The sequence below is a fragment of the Mobula birostris genome, chromosome 5 (genome assembly GCF_030028105.1).
Source record: "Mobula birostris isolate sMobBir1 chromosome 5, sMobBir1.hap1, whole genome shotgun sequence".
Taxonomy (NCBI): Eukaryota; Metazoa; Chordata; class Chondrichthyes; order Myliobatiformes; family Myliobatidae; genus Mobula; species Mobula birostris.
The window spans coordinates 34,309,136-34,327,114 of record NC_092374.1 but is presented as its reverse complement, the minus strand read 5'-3'; the positions used below and the strand labels follow the sequence as shown (position 1 = coordinate 34,327,114).

The 17,979-nt window shown below is 39.5% G+C and overlaps 1 protein-coding gene across 4 annotated transcripts in view; it reads right to left on the bottom strand.

Annotated features, from left to right (window-relative positions):
• Window positions 1-17,979, bottom strand: part of ap3b1a (adaptor related protein complex 3 subunit beta 1a) — a 242,475-nt gene that overhangs the window by 103,190 nt on the left and 121,306 nt on the right. For all 4 annotated transcript variants that reach the window (XM_072257854.1, XM_072257856.1, XM_072257857.1 and 1 more), the window contains exons 17-20: window positions 13,177-13,307; window positions 10,456-10,558; window positions 4,552-4,666; window positions 855-1,002 (exon numbers count right to left, since the gene is read on the bottom strand). In XM_072257854.1, the coding sequence (XP_072113955.1) occupies window positions 855-1,002; window positions 4,552-4,666; window positions 10,456-10,558; window positions 13,177-13,307 (497 nt within the window). The remainder of the gene's footprint in view (window positions 1-854; window positions 1,003-4,551; window positions 4,667-10,455; window positions 10,559-13,176; window positions 13,308-17,979) is intronic.

The window sequence follows — 17,979 nt, the reverse complement described above, 5'->3', positions numbered from 1 at the left end:
TGTTACTTACACTATAATTTTGTTACACTTACCCAGCGTTAGCTAACATTCCCTGCTAAATGGATCACCAGGTAATTCAGTAAAATTACACTGAATTTGGGTTCTAGGAATAACGGAAGTGATCTAAGAGAATTGATTGTTTTGTTTTCTCATCTGTTTACAGCAATGTTCCTTTCTTCCCTCGATGCTTTCGCACCGCACAATACTTCACCACAAAAGTAACAGGCAATGAGTATCACCACCAACAGAGAATCCAACCGACTACCTTAGACAATCAATGGTATTATCACTGACAGCCTACCACCAACATCCTGGGTTGCTACCACTGACCATAAACTTAATTGGACCAAGAAAATAAGTAATGGGGCTGAAAGAGCTGATATCCTGTGGTAATGGCCCACCTCCTAAAGCCTATCCTCCATTTGTAAGGGACAAGTCTAGAAAATGATGCAATACTCTCCACAGTGGGTAAGTGCAACTCCATCAACAGTCAGGAAATTGAACATCATCCAAGAAAACGCAAACCTACTTCACCGATCTTCATCTACCACAATGAACACTTACTCCTTTCACCACCAGCACTCCACGACTGTAGTCCCTTACTTAGGGCACTTTGCCAGCACCTCTCAAACCCACAACCTGGATCGTAAAGGACAAGTATACCAAGTGCATGGAAACTCCAGTAGCTGCAAGCTTTCTACTAAATTACACACATCCTGACATGATAATTTACCGCCATTTTTCCCATTGTTAATTAAATAAAAATAAAGCCTCCTACACTGGTAACGATTATATAAAAACCATCCACCCAGAGGGGTTATCCGTTTACCCAATTACCAAATGGTTAACAATACCTTTTGGTTTGTGATGTTGTCGACTTCAGAGTCACTCTCAGATTCAGATTCTGAACTATCATCAGATGAACTGTCCTCTGACTCACTGGTACTTGTAGATTTTATCCTTTTGGATTTAGTTTTGCCATTTTCTGTCATGGAATTTTCACTGAAAACATTGTTAAAGAAAAATCAGGATTAAAATTGATAACACATTTGTCATTTTCAAATGACATTCTTCAAAAAATCTTCAATTCAGTTTCTGCATATAAAGATTAAAGTATTTGGAATATTATTGAGGTATAATAATATTGAAGCAAAATAATATGCTTTTCCTTAAAGTATTGATATGATGAACAACTGTATTGGTAACTATTTTAATTTTTGGAGAACTGAAAAGACAGATTTAATTTAAACGATTTTGCTGATCAAAATAATACCTATTTATACTTAAGTACTTTCATAAGTAGGTAGGACTTGCTCAAAAGATTAACCAGTGATCATTTATAGCTTCCAAGATTACAACTGGTTCTGAGAGGGACAAATATGATAAGACTGCTTTCAGTTGTTATAAAATGGTGATATCATATTAAATATGAGACAAAAGCAGTAAGTATTAAGGAGAAATTAAGAAATACTCCTTAAATGGAGATTGGTGAAGATTCATTTTTAAAAAACAGAACACAATGAAGGAGAATTAAATTCTTGAATATTAAAGGCAGAAGAGACATGATAGAGAATACTCCACAGCAAAATACGTGTGAAAGTTATTTCAAAAATGAAATGTATCTTAAAGCTACAAATCTCCACCCTGAAACCACAGGAATGTGTGAATGACTAAGTGCTGACTTTTCTACCCTGTCAATTGTATTCAATATCTGCATGACTACACTACTCAGTGCTGAGTTAGAAGGAGTTTTAATGGAAGCAGCAGCCATCATTTTGTGAAGCATTAGAGTGCATGGAAGCACAGCAAGTTAACACTTGACTGATCAATCAGCTATATGAAACACCAGTGTGAAAATACACTTTGCAAATATATTGAGCGTGTAGAAACGACAGTGAATCCTATTAACATCTTTTGGAGAAAAATATGTAAACCCAAGTTCTTTAACAAAAGATATAGAACTTCTCAAATTTACAAGTCAGCCAAGTGGAAGACTGGTGCGTTTCCTCTCCCTCCCCACTGATTAATACTGTTGATCTTACTACAGATAACTTCTAACGAATATCTAAAGAATAGACTTTATTGGTACGTGTATTTTGTTTTAAATGAAAAGACAGACGTAATTTAAATTATGGATATCATTTGTTCCATACAAGAAAAACAATATAAATCATTTTTAAAATCATTAAGATCTGACTTAAATTAATAAAGTTATAATTAGGGCATTATGTTGTATTTGTTATGAGGTGGCAGGGCAAGCTGCCTTAATTACTGTCTATAATAGATGGAGCAGAGTGCGTGCTATACCCCAATCAGTGCTGTCAGCTACAAAAAAAGAGCCAGGCAGTACATCAACAGCATCAGCAGCAATCAATGAACGAAAAGGGCAATGATCTCTGCAATTTCCGACAGGCAAGAATGCAGCCTGTCAAGTAAGGTTCTTAATTTGCAAATTAGTAGTACATACGTACTTCTTAATATCTGAAACTGCTATATTAAATGCTTTCAATCAGAAAAGGACCAAAACCATACAAATCACATAATTAAATCAACAGCATAAATTTCAGTTCTAGAGGTACCAAAATTGTCTTGCCCTTAAAAACACAGTCTTCCGACTAGATGAACCTTGGTTCACATTTTGAGGATCTGATCACTTACTTTAGTTAAGTCACAATGTAAAGTATTTTGACTGGGGCTAGCAGCGCTTAATGAATTTAATGGAGCTACAATACTATGCAATATATGACATACACGAGTGATAAGCTTGATTCTGATACGTGTCTCTATTGCGGACTGAGAGTAGGAAGGGGCAGGGGGAGGTGAATCACGGTTGTGAAAAGGAGGAAGGGAGAGGGGAGGGAACAGGAAGAACTAGAGAGAGATTCTATAATGATCAATAAACCAATTGTTTGAAATCAAATGACCTTGCCTGGTGTCTCAGGGATTGGTGTGTCTGCACCCGCACCACCTACTGACCCTGCACTCCTTCACTGCCAACTGTCCCACACCTCTCCCTCACCACCCCCAACATCCCTTGCTCCTGCCAGACTTACAAAGTCACTCTATGCTCCACATTGACAAATACAGTACTGTTCAAAAGTCTTATTATATATTCAGTGCCTATTAAAAATAATTACTTTGTAGAGATCCACTTTAACTTTGACATGCATAAAAAGAGTCTTTTACTGTTGACCAGTATCCAAAAAAGCCAAATTAAATCCACTGTGATTCAATACTGTAAAACAATAAAATATGAAAACTTTGAAGCCGGGGGGGGGGGGGGGGTGAGTACTTTTTACGGGCACTGTATGTGCCCAAGACTTTTGCACAGTACTGTATAAACCAAGCTGGAAAAATGATGTAAAGCCTTCGACCAAAAGTATTAATGTAAATTTCATCTTCACAACATGGTTCCATAACTGGTTGATACACTGCCTGGTATAGAGAAGCCACTGCACAGGATCAGAAAAAGCTGCAGAAAGTTTTAAAATCAGCCAACTCCATCACGGGCACTAGCCTCCCCAGCATCAAGGATATCTTCAAATGGCAATGCCTCAAAAAGCTGGCATCCATCATTCAGGACCATCATCACCCAGAACACGCCTTCTTCTCATTGCTACCATCAACATTTCAGGAATAGATTGGACCTATGAACACTACCTAACTTTTTACATCCTCCTTTTGCACTATTTTTTTAATTCATACGAACATTTTTAATTCATATAAAATTATGTATTGCATTGTACTGCTGCCGCAAACAACAAATTTCACAACATATGCCAGTGATATTAAACCTGATTTTGACTCCCATTTACCAGTGATAAATTGGAATAACATGCCCTACCTCTGGGGAAGCTATTAGAGTTATCTATTTAATTAGCCTTGCATTCTGACACATATTATCACAAAAACAATATCCTGCCAAGATTGGAGTAAACACCCCCAGATATGGTGAAAAGCTTGAGCATTAATGAAAGCATGATTGCACATTGTAATAACCTGTGTTTGGGATTTCAATTCCCAGATAGCAAATTTCAAAGTACAAGTCATCCAAGTTGATTACAAGTTGGAAAGATAATTTTTCCATTGCAACATCATTTTTCCCGCATTGCCACAGTCTAACATTGAGTCAAGGCTGACTATTGCAACGATTGTCTAAACAGCTTTATTGCAATGTACATTGGGAGTGCTTGACAAAATAAATCACAATTCACCTCATTTGCCAGTGGCCAGCCCAACAGTCACAGAATACAATCAAGGCATGGTTAATAAGTTTTTAAACTAAATATGGTGAACAATCACTGACAAAAGACTTAAAAGTGAAGATGTGCAAAGTCCCAAGTTGTTAGGTCTCAAATTACTCATAGCCTACATCCCAAGATATTTTTTCTGAATGTATTTAGGCTGTTTTTGAATTGGTCAATATTACTGTCATTCCTTGCAAGGTAGCTTCGTTGATTTGAGACTTGTTCAGTGTAGTATTTTCACAGATTCCTTCAAAAGCAGCCCTGGTTCTTCAGATAAGAACAATACTGCAGTGCTATATTTTACCTGTCTTCATTTTTTTTCACTTTTTCTGATTCACTGTCACTTGAATCTTCACTTGAACTTGCACTACTATCATCATTCTTGCTGTCAGTTTCACTCTCATTACTTGATGTACTGCCTGGAGATTTAATGGTAAGTGGTTAAAAAAACTTATTCTGTATTTCAGATTTCAGAACAAATTCACAAATAGTACAGCACCATTTCATAACCATCAAGGCTAAGCTAAAATAAAGGTTTTAAATAAAAATACTTCTATAGATAGCTCAGATATTTCAAGATGCTCAAACATAAGTATTAATGAAAATTAGACCATAAGATACAGGAGCAGAATTAGACCATTTAGCCTATCAAGTCTGCTCTGCCATTTCACCATGGCTGATCCATTTCCCTCTCAGCCCCAGTCTCCTGCCTTTGCCCCACATCCCTTCATGCCCTGACTAATCAAGAGTCTATGCATTAAACATAAACAATGACTCGGCCCCCACAGCTACCTGTGGCAACAAATTCCACAGACTCACTACTCTCTGGCTAAAGAAATTCCTCATCTCCATTCTAAATGGACATCCCTCTATTTAGAGGCCCTGTCTTCTGGTCCTAGACTCTTCCATAATGGGAAACATCCTTCCCCATATCTCCATTTGCCTTTCAACATTCAATAGGTTTCAATGAGATCCCCCCTCATTCTTCTGAATTCCAGTAAGTATAGCCCAGAGCCATCAAATGCTCCTTTTATGATAAGCCTTTCAATCCTGGAAGCCTCCTTTGAACCTTCTCCAATGTCAGCACATCCTTTCTTAAGATAAAGGACCCAAAACTGCTCACTATACTCCAAATGAATCCTCACCAGTGCCTTATAAAACATCAACATTACATTCTTTCTTTTACATTTTACTCTTCTGAAAATGAATGCAAACATTGCATTTGCCTTCCTCACTGCCAACTCAACATGCAAATTAACTTTCAGGGAATCCTGTACAAGGACTCCCAAATCCCTTTGCAATTCAGATTTTTGAATTTTCTCTCCATTTAGAAAACACTCTATGCTTTTATTTCTACCAAAGAGCGTGACCATATACTTCCCTACACTGTATCAATCTGCCACTTTATTGCCCATTCCCCTAAAATGTCCAAGTTCTTCTATAGCCTCCCAGCTTTGTCAACATTACCTGCCCCTCCACCTACCTTCATATTGTCCACAAACTTTGCCACAAAGCCCTCAACTCTATCATCCAAACCACTGACATACAACATAAAAAGGACCAACACTAGTTACTGGCAGCCATCCAGAAAAGGTTGCCAATCAGCCAAAGCTCCATCCATGCTAGCATCTTTCCTGTCATACCATAGGCTCTTAGTTTGTAAAGCAGCCTCATGTGAGGCACCTTGTCAAAGACCTTCTGAACATCCAAGTACACAATATCCACCAATTCTCCTCTGTCTATCCTGCTTGACATATCTTCAAAGAATTCCAACAGATCTGTCATGCAAGATTTCCCCTCAATGAAACCATGCTGATTTCAGCCTATTTTATCATGTGCCTCAATTACCCCCAACTGCATCCTTAACAATCAACTTTAACATCTTCCCAACCACTGAGGTCAGACTAACTGGCCTACAATTTCCTTTCTTCTGCCTCTCTCTCTTTGTGAAGATTGGAGTGACACTTGCAGTTTTCCAGTCCTCCGGAACCATTCCAGGATCCGGTGACTCTTGAAAGATCATCACTAATGTCGCCACAATCTCATCAACTGCCTCTTTCAGAACCCTGGGGTGTACACCATCTGGTCCAAGTAACCCATCTACCTTCAGACCTTTCAGTTTCCCAAGAACCTTCTCCTTAGTAATGGCAACTTCACTCACTTCTACCCTGTGATACTCTTGAACTTCCAGTATACTGTTAGTGTCTTCCAAGTGAAGACGAATGCAAAATACTTATTCAGCTTGTCTGCCATTTCCTTGTCCCCCATTACTATCTCTCTAGTATCGTTTTCCAACAGTCCCATATCTACTTTCATCTCACTTTTACACTTCATATACCTGAGGAAATTTTTGGTATTCTGTTTCATATTATTGGCTAGCTTACCTTCGTATTCCATCTTTTCCTTCCTTCTGTTAATTTTTAAAAGCTTCTCAATCCTCTAACTTCCAAATACTCTATTATATGCCCTCCCTTTGACTTTTATGCTGGCTTTGACTTCTCATCAGCGACGGTTGTGTCATCCAACCTTTAAAATATTTATTCTTTTTTGGGATGTATCTTTCCTGCACCTTCCGAATTGCTCCCAGAAACTCCTGCCTTTGCTGTTCTGCCATCATCCCTTCCAATCAGTTTTGCTAGCTCCTCTCTCATGCCTCTCTAATTCCCTTTTCTCCACTCTAATACTGATACATCTTTCTTAACTTCCCCTCAGATTGCAGGGTGAATTCTACCATATGATGATCACTATCACCTAAGAGTTCCTTTACCTCAACTTCTCTAATCAATTCTAGGTCACTGCACAATACCCTATCCAGAATAGCTAGTTCCCTTGTGGGCTCATCCACGAGCTGCTCTAAAAAGTCATTTGCTAGGCATTCTACAAATTCCCCCGTTGGGATTCAGCACCAGTGTGATTTTCCCAATCTATCTGCATATTGAACCCCCCCCCCCAAATGACTAATGTAACATTGCACTTTTGACATGCATTTTCTATCTCCCATTGTCATTTTAGACTACATCTTTGCCACATTCTGAGGCCTGTATATAGTTCCTATCGGGGTCTTCTTACTCTTGCAGTTTCTTAGCTCTATCCACGAGGATTCAATACCTTCCAATCCTGTATCATCTCTTTCTAAGGATTTGATTTGATTTTTTACTAACAGTCACCCCACTCCCTCTGCCTACTTGCCTGTCCTTTTCATAGGATGTGTATCCTTGGGTGTTAAGTTCCTAGCTATAATCTTCTTTTCACCATGATTCAGTGAAGCCCACAATGTCATATATGCCAATCTGTAACTGTGCTACAAGTTCATCTACCTTATTCCATTTGCTGCGTTCATTCAAATATTATACATTTAGCCCTGTGTTCATCACCCTTCTTGATTTTGTCCCCCTTTTACATTGCAGCTCATCCTGTTAACTGCAATTTTGCCATATCATCAGCCTCTCTTTGCGAGCAGTTTCACTACATACCGCCTCTGTTTATAAACCAACTTACCCCACCTCAGTCCTATCTCTCCAGTTCCCATCCCCACCAGATTCATTCAAACCCTCCTGAAAAGCACTAACAAACCTGTCACAAGGATATTGAACACCCTCGGGTTCAGGTGTAATGTATCCCTTTTGTATAGGTCATACCTTCCCAGAAGAGATCCCAATGCTCCAGAAATCTGAACCCATCCCCCCATCTCAGCCACGCATTCATCTGCCAATTCTATTGTCCTATTCTTATCCTCACTGGTGTGTAGCACAGGCAGCAATCCAGAGATTACTACCCTCAAGGTCCTGCTTTTCAGCTTTCTACCTAGCTCTCTAAAAATTCTCTTCAGGACTTTCTCACTCTTCCTACCCACGCCATTGGTGTCAATATATCCCAAAACTTCAGGCTGCTCACCCTCCCCCTTTAGAATGCTATAGACCCGACCTGAGACATCCCTGAACCTGGCACATAGAAGCCAATATACCATCTGTGTCTCTTTATTGCTCAAAGGAATCTCATCTCTATTCCTCTAACTATGGAATCTCCTATCACTACTGCAGTCCTCTTCACCTCTTGTCTTCTGAGCAACAACAAACTCAGTGCCAGAGGCCCGGTCACTACAGCTGCCCCCGGTAGGTAGTCCCCCTCAATACTATACAAAGTGATGTAGTTATTAAGGGGAACGGGTCAAGGGTACTCTGCCCTTGCACCCTATTGTACTATTGCAACAAATTTGAATAGGATATTTTGTCTACAATTGTTTGTACTTGAACACCTATTATGTGGGATAGCTAAAACAAGATCTATCCTTTCATAAATGCAGTAAGGAATAAATTACAAAATAGATCAATGTTCAAGTCCTAATATAGTCATAGTCATACTTTATTGATCCTGGGGGAAATTGGTTTTCGTTACAGTTGCACCATAAATAATAAATAGTAATAGAACCATAAATAGTAATATGTAAACTATGCCAGTAAATTATGAAATGTCCAGGACCAGGACCAATAATATGATGAATAAGTCACTGTTCAAGGATGATTCACCATTTCATTCTCATGATTCCATAAGACCATAAGACATAGGAGCAGAATTATGCCATTCGGCACATTATTGAGGATGCTTCACCATCTTGGCTGATTTATTATCCCTCTCAACCTCATTCTACTGTCTTCTCTCCATAACCCTTGACACCCTAACTAATCAAGAACCTATCACCCTCCTCTTTAAATGTACCCAACGACCTGGCTTCCACAGCTGTCTTTGGCAATAAATTCTGCAGATTCATTACCCTCTGACTAAAGAAGTTCTCCTCATCTCTGGGTTCTAAATGGATGTCACTCTATTCTGAGGCTGTGCCTTCTAGTCCTAAACTCCCCCACTATGGAAAACATCTTCTGCAAATCCATTCTATCTAGGCATTTCAATATCCCATAGATTTCAATGAGTTTTTCCATCATTCTTCTAAACTCTAGTGATTACAGGCCCAGAGCCATCAAATGCTTCTCAAACATTAACCATTTCATTCACGATATCATTCTCCTGAACCTCCTCTGGACCCTCATTTTTCTTACAAATAAATGCTAATATTTTCTTTGAAGTAAATGCTAATATTTCTTTACCACCACGCGACATGCAATACAACTTTTAGGGAGTCCTGCACAAGGACTCAAGTCCCTTTGCACCTCTGATTTTTGAATTTCCTCCCCATTTAGAAAATAATCTTCTATCTTCTACCAAAGTGTATGACCTTACACTATATTCCATCTACTACTTTGCCCTTTTTCCCAAACCATCTCAGTACTTCTGCAGATTCCCTGCTTCTTCAACACTACCTGCCCCTCCACCGATCTTCATATTGTCTTTAAATAAACTTGTCCACAAAGCGACCAATTCCATCATCCAAATCATTGGCATACATCGTGAAAAGAAGTGGTCCCAACACCGACCCCTGTGCACCACAACTAGTCACTGGCAGCCAACCAGAATAGGCCCCCTTTATTCTTCCTCTTTGCCTCCTGCCAGTCAGCCAGTCTTGGATCAATGCCTGTATGACCTTGACTCTTGACTTGTTAGGCAGCCTCATGAGCAGCACCTTGTCAAAGGCCTTCTGAAAGTACAAGTAAACAACATCCATTGACTCTGCTTTGTCTATCCTGCTTGTTATTTTCTCAAAGAATTCCAACAGATTTATCAGGCAAGATTTCCCCTTAAGGAATCATGTTGACTTCAGCCTATTTTATCATGTGCCTCATCTTCTGCAACATCTTCCCAACCACTGAAGTCTGGGTAACTGACCTATAATTTCCTTTCTTCTGCCTCCCTCCCTCTTAAAAAGTGGAGTAACATTTGCAATTTTCCAGTCCCCTCGATTACTGAAAGATAATTACTAATAATACCTCCACGATCTCTTCAGCTATCCCTTTCAGAACGCCAGGGATTTCCTTAATTACATACTGTGTTTTTCATATTTGCTATATGATGTTTGGTAGGCTCTTGAGTACTATTAGAAAGGCATTATAATAGTTGCTTTGATCACAATGCTTGGACACAATGATAATAACGGCAAATACATACCTGTCTTGATCTCCAAAATAAATTTGGAAACTTGAATGGGAACTTTTCCAAAGGGATCATCTGGTCATTGAGATGACAAAATTTATGCCCTTGAAGAAGACATCGGATGTATATAAAACAGCAACTAAAATGGATCCAAACAATGACTCACCTTCGCTGGATTCTTCCTGTTCCTCCGAATCAGAGTAAAACTTGTCCTTTGAAGAGTCCTTCCTTGCTTTTGGTTTACCTACAGGTGTTACCACTTCCTTAGTCTGCATATAAACACAAAAATAGTTCAGATTTGCTACAGCATTAAAGAAAACTTTCAAAAAGTAATTAGAATGATTGCGAGTTAGAGAAAGCAAAATGGAAAAGAAAGGAGAGAAAACAAGGCAAGGAAAACAAATGGGTGCAGGATGGAGCAAGGATAAAAAAAGATCTAGTCAATAGCAATTCCATGATTGCTATTTATTTCTAAGAAATGTTTGTTAAGACAATAAAAGAGAAAGTAATATATTTGGGTTATCATTTTTAATTGGAGTCCAGAAATTTCCTGTTGAAATGAACCTGTATGGAGAGTCCGCACTGTTCTTTTTACTCAAACACTTTCAAATGTTCATGCTTCAGGAATGATAATTTCAGAATAGTAAAACACTGCTACTTCAAGCAGCTTGCTCAAGAAAGGTGGGGTGTCAATAAAATTAGCAGGAAAAATAGTGGCCTTAAATCAAAAAAAAAACAACAGGAATTCTGCAGATGCTGGAAATTCAAGCAACACACATCAAAGTTGCTGGTGAACGCAGCAGGCCAGGCAGCATCTGTAGGAAGAGGTGCAGTCGACATTTCAGGCTGAGACCCTTTGTCAGGACTAACTGAAGGAAGAGTGAGTAAGGGATTTGAAAGTTGGAGGGGGAGGGGGAGATCCAAAATGATAGGAGAAGACAGGAGGGGGAGGGATAGAGCCAAGAGCTGGACAGGTGATAGGCAAAAGGGGATACGAGAGGATCATGGGACAGGAGGTCCAGGAAGAAAGACAAGGGGGGGGGGGTACCCAGAGGATGGGCAAGAGGTATATTCAGAGGGACAGAGGGAGAAAAAGGAGAGTGAGAGAAAGAATGTGTGCATAAAAATGAGTAGAGGCTGGGGTACGAGGGGGAGGTGGGGCCTTAGCGGAAGTTAGAGAAGTCGATGTTCATGCCATCAGGTTGGAGGCTACCCAGACGGAATATAAGGTGTTGTTCCTCCAACCTGAGTGTAGCTTCATCTTTACAGTAGAGGAGGCCGTGGATGGACATGTCAGAATGGGAATGGGATGTGGAATTAAAATGTGTGGCCACTAGGAGATCGTGCTTTCTCTGGCGGACAGAGCGTAGATGTTCAGCAAAGCGGTCTCCCAGTCTGCGTCGGGTCTCGCCAATATATAAAAGGCCACATCGGGAGCACCGGACGCAGTATATCACCCCAGTCGACTCACAGGTGAAGTGTTGCCTCACCTGGAAGGACTGTTTGGGGCTCTGAATGGTGGTAAGGGAGGAAGTGTAAGGGCATGTGTAGCACTTGTTCTGCTTACACGGATAAGTGCCAGGAGGGAGATCAGTGGGGAGGGATGGGGGGGACGAATGGACAAGGGAGTTGTGTAGGGAGCGATCCCTGCGGAATGCAGAGAGAGAGGGGCCTTAAATCAAACAATCCTTTTAAACCTGGCCAGTATACCAAACACAAGGACTTCATACTCTACAGCATTTACTAGTCTTTACACAACTGTGTCATCACATTAAAAATAACTATATACATAACTATATTGGATGGAGTATTTCAAGAGCATTTCTATAGAAACATCACACATGACATCACTACAGAATCTACCAAGTGTTTTGTCTGATAATCACCAAGCAAATGAGAAATTCAAAAAAAAGGCTACATTCTGAATTGTATTGTTGTATCACAATGCTCAAAGGCATTAGTTTAATCTACAGAGGGTTTGTAACAGAGCTTGATTTTTTTTTCATCTGGTATGAATATTTTGGTAGATTTCAATGTTTTCATGGTGATCTGAGTTACAATTATAAATCACATGTATTGTAAGGGGTTGCTGTCTGATTCTGTTTTAACAACATGGAGGTAGAACAAGATTGTTGCAAGGATGCAAACTTGTGCTGCAGTATGAGCTGAAATATAGCCGGCCAGTGGTGTACTGGCATCCACACTGGACTTCGAGGCGAGTGGTCCTGGGTTCAAATTCGGCCAGCTCCTTGCATGCTTTTCATCTGTGCTGGGCTGAGCGTCCAGCTAGCAACTTGTTAAAAAAGAAGTTCTGCCCGATACACCACAAGGCACAGAAAGGAACAACAAGAAGCCTAAAATATAGGCCACTAAAGGACGTGCTTGGATATGATTAGACATTTGTGTTTTTGAGTAATGTTTATCATAATCTAATACAAACTAAGAAAAATAAATATTACAATATTAAATATTGGAATATATATACAGAATTTTAACCTTGTTGCAGTTACATACATTATAAATGTTAATGTATAAAGATATAGTAATTATTTTATTACATACTTTATCTTTTTATATGATACTGTAGACTAAAACATTTTAGACAGGGTCAGCAACTTTCTACAGCATGTAATTAGAATTGGCTTCATCTTCTGCATCATTGCTTTCTTCTCTGCTACAGGCTGACCTTCACTAATCCGACTACCTGTAATCCGGTTCCTTCGATAATCCAGCACTGATGATGCTTAATGTGATCCTTCTGTAATTAGGCATGTTCACTAATCTGGCACTCCTTAGGTCCCAATGGTGCCGGATTAGTGAAGGTCGACCTGTACTTATATAATCTAACTAGGTTATCAACAATCAGTAAAATAAGAAAGAATCATACTGTCTGAATGACTTCCACGTTTCGGACAGAAGGATCCGGGGCTGTCCTTGGCCAATCTGGAAGCTCTAGGTACCCGTTTGCTTTAGTATTCAGTGAATGTGATAACGTACTCAGTTGGAAACGATCTCTATCTGTTGATCAAGGGGAGGAAAAAAAAGAGAAAAATAATAATATAGACTTTATGTCAGAGCCTTAATCAGTACTAGTGATAATTGGTGCTGCATTATCTCAAATGTCAGAGTATAAATAAAAAGGGGAGATGATTCCTCATAGGTCAGAAAACTGATTTCAGACCATAGATTACAATAATCTCACCTATAATGGTCAATAAAAAAGCTAATCATTCAGTGTGTTTGGAGGTGTTGCTGTGAAATGCAGCTCCTCTAAAAATTACTTTACTGTGAATATTAAGAATGACAGCACAGTTAAACAATCCGCATACATGTCTTAGAACAAAACTCACTCAGAATTTTAATACTATTTTGCTGCCAACAAAACTGTTCCTTGGCTTCCTATTAAAATTTAACTATAACGTAAACAGATCTGTTAATAGCAATATGTGACAATAAACTATAAAAGTATACCCGTAAAATTAAATAATTGAAAGTAAAAAACCAAAAACAAAGCTTACAGGGGTATCATTAAGATCAGAATAAAGTGACACAAATAGAGAAAAATTTGCACTACATCATTTTGGGAGACAATTAAATGAAAATGATTTTGAAGAGAAAGGTTGCAGACTCTTCACAATTTACTCTTAAATTCAGTATATATTATAAAATACTTTTGTTCTATTTACAGTTTAGCATAACAAACCAACATTCACAAATAAACTAATAAAGACTGTAAAAGTATTAAACCGTTTTGCAGATGGGTATACCACACTATCCTGTTCTTAAGCCTTAAATTACCAGTAAACTGCATACACATTAACCAGCTGCAGAAAGGAGATAGGAGTCAAATTATGTACTGTCACACAAAAAACGTTGTCACTTGCAGAGATGACCAAAAATAGGAGCCATAAACATAAAAAAAAATCAATTGGGAATTCAGCAGAAAAGTGCTTACTTAGAGAGTAGTTAGGAGGCGAAACTTGCTACTGCAAGCATTTGAAACAATCAGCATTGGAGCTTTTAAGTAGTTGTGAAATAAACACAAAGCGAGAAAGGAATAGAAAGGTGCATAATGTGGTTACAAGGGTTGGAATGGGGTGGAGGGGCTAACAAAACTCAACATGCACCTTTGGGCATTTTCAACTCTTTATTGTGTTAGAGTAGCAAGTACCACCAGTGCCCCACCCCAAACATTTTGTTCTTTTTCTAAATCTACACATTGCTGGTAAAGCCACAAATTGCTGATCTCTAAATGTCCCCAGAAGACAGTGCTGACGCGTTTTTTTTAAAACTACTGTGGTCATATTGCAGAAGGTCCGTCCTACAGTATGGGTTGGGTAGGAAATCCTAGGACTTAGACCCAGCAGCAATGAGGAATAACACCTGCCCTTCCCCATTTTGGTGAAAGAAGCCACTGATTTGGGAGGTGTCATTGCCATCAGAAGTGGTGAACCTGTAGCACGGGTGGCCAAGATGGACACGTGCAAAAATGTCGTTAGCACGCAGTGGTAACCCTCGTTTCTTTAAACCCCACCCAGAATAAAAAGACACACATTGATTATCTTTACTGACAAATGAAGTAGCAAATGATTGTTTACAACCCGAGAGCAGTGAGATGTTTTCACAGGAAATACCTCACTCCAGCTTGGTGGCAGCTAGATGGTTGCTAGAACACAATGTTGGATGGTAAGTTTTGAAATCCTCGCAGATCTGGTGTACACTTTGCTGGATCAGTTGGACCATTTAGTCTGGTTCACCTACATTTCCTCCATTTGTTGAACATCTGCCTCATCTCATCCTCCCGCCACCTTAACTGGGATAGGGGCCCCTTATCCTTACTTACCATCCCATGAGCCACCGTATCCAGTACATTATACTCTGTAACTTCTGCCAGTTATAATGGGATCCTACCACTAGGCACATTTTTCTTTCTCCCTCTCCCAATCTCTGCTTTCCACAGGAATCGCGTGCTATGTAACTCTCTTCTCAACTTGTCCCTCCCCAGTGATCTCACACCTACCACTTATCCCTGCAAGCAGGACAAGTGCTACATCTCTTCCCTCACCACCATCGGTGGGACTTGACGTAGAATGGGGCAACACACACAAAATGCTGGAGAAATTCAGCGGGCCAGGCAGCATCTAGGAAAGAGTAGAGTCGATGTTTTGGGCCGAACCCCTTCAGCAGGCAGATTGGGAGATGACTTTGTCCAGCACCTTCACTCTGTCCACTTCAAAAGGCAGGAGCTACCAGTGGCCACCATTTCAATTTGAATTCCCATTCCCAGTCCAACATGTCTGTCCATTGTCTCCTCTACTACCACAATGAGGCCACACTCCGGTTGGAGGAGCAACACCTCATTTTCCTCCAACCTGACTGCATGAACATTGATTTCTCTAACTTCTAGTCTACCTTCAGTTTCTTACTTCATTCCCTGTTCCTTCACCCCCACCCCAACATGGTCTCATCTATCACCCACCAGCATGTACTCCTACCCCTCCCCCCAATTTCTTATCCTGGCTTCTGCCCACTTCTTTTTCAGTCCTGATGAAGGGTCTAGGCCCAAAATATCAAGTTTATTCCCCCTTCATAGATGCTGCCTAACTTGTCTAGTTACTCCAGCATTTTCTGTGTGTTCCCCTTGTATTTTACCTTTTGTCAGTATAATAACAATACTATTTATACTATTTAGAAATGATGCTATTTTTCAAATGTCCTTTTAAAATTTTTGAACAGGTTTTCTAAAATGCTTCATTTATTTCAATCTGTCTGTTAGAATTTTATTAATAGTAAAACAATGAATATACATAAATAAGGAACAGGACTCATCCTTTTTCCTTAAGAATGTCCATAATTATTTTTACAAATTTATTAATCAATGATAATCTCTGCCTAAAACAACTACGGCACACAAAATAGTTGAAAAAAATTATCAATTTGGGCACATGCTTTCAAAAAGGGTTCATTTTATGGAAAATACACCTTGCAGTCACTGCACACCAATTATGCAGCATATAAGTGTCTATGGTAGCGGAAGCACAAATCGAGCTAGCTACTTTTACCTGGATGCTGTTAAATTTCTTGAGAGTGGTTCCATGGTGCATATCAGGGAAGTACAGAATTTTCTATCATGTTACTGATTTGTGCCCTGTAGATGATGATGTGCCAGGAGGTGAGTCACATGACAAGATGCCCAGTGTCTGACCTGCTCTTGTAGCCATGGTATTTATGTAGCTGGTTCTTTGGAGTTGCTGGAGGGAACTCCAAAGGACATTGACATTGGAGGAGGACCTAAATGCTGCTGCATGTCAAGATTAGGTTTTTGTTGCCTGTCACTTTTGATGGGCAAAGGTTACTTGCTACTTATCAAGCTCAGCCTATATGCTGTGTACAAATTACAGCATTTACCGTAGGTATGAGCTGTTTCATTTGCTGACAAGCTGCGAAGGGAAACAAAGCATTATTCACTCATCAGCAAATATCTCCACTTCCGTCCTTAAGATGGATGAAAGGTCATTGATGAAGCAGTTACAGACTAGCTTTGCATATTGCTCTGAAGAACTCATTCAGTGATATCCTGAAACTGGGATAAGTGACCTCCAATAACACAAACATCTTTGTGCAACTTTTGATTCCAACCTCTAGTGTTTTCCCCCATCACTTTGTGTTGAATGAAAGTAGATCACCAGGGCAGTATCTTGCTAGACTGCCCAGCTGATGACAGCATTGTAACTACTTTGGAACACGTTGCCTAAAGGTACAACCATCCCTGAAGCACAGGTCTTCAATACAATTAGGTGGGATGTTGTCCAGTTCTAGTCTTTATTCCATCCAGTGCTTTCAGGTGTTTCTTAATAGCAGTGGCAAGCTTATGCAGGACTGGTAACTCTCTCTAAACTAATATTTGAATTTGTTGTTCATTTTTTAATGTCTCATGCTCCAATCTTCAAACTGACCCAATAAATTGAGTGAAGACAAGCTTGTCAACGTAATCTACCAAGAAGAGTGGCATGATGCAACAGGAAGACTAACAAGAGTTGGTATTTAAAGATACACAATATCTATAGAAGTGTAGGAAGAAAGGAATGTAAATTTTAATGAAGACGTAGGATGCAAATTGGGTAATAGAAAACCAATGAAGCATTAGTCATTGTCTTGGGTGAAAGCTGTGTTTTGAAGGTGACAGCAGTGACAGCACGATACCCAAAAGCATCTCAAATAAGTAAAAGCTGTTTGGAACAAAAGTTTTAAAGTCCTTGGAAAAATTAAGTGAATAATCCAGAGTCAGAGCCTCTTGCTTTGCACTATAATGTGCTTTTTCTATCAAGCAGTTTTTCAGCACTGCGTGAAAGTCTTAAGACACCCTAGATTTTTATATGATTTCAGATGGTATGGCCTCCACAGAGCCCTGATCTCAACATCATCGAGGCTGCCTGGGATTATCTGGAGAGGGAAAAGAAAGTGGGACAACTAAAGTCCGCAGAAGAACAGTGGAAAATTCTCCAAGATCTTTGGAACAACCTACCAGCTGATTTTCTTACAAAACTGCACAACAATGTATCTAAAAGAATTGATGCAGTTTTAAAGGCAAAGGGAGGTCACACCAAATATTGAATAAATGTACAAACATTTGTAGTTTTTTAAAACTGTTTACTGCTTTTTATAGTACTTTTTTATTATTTAGAAATTC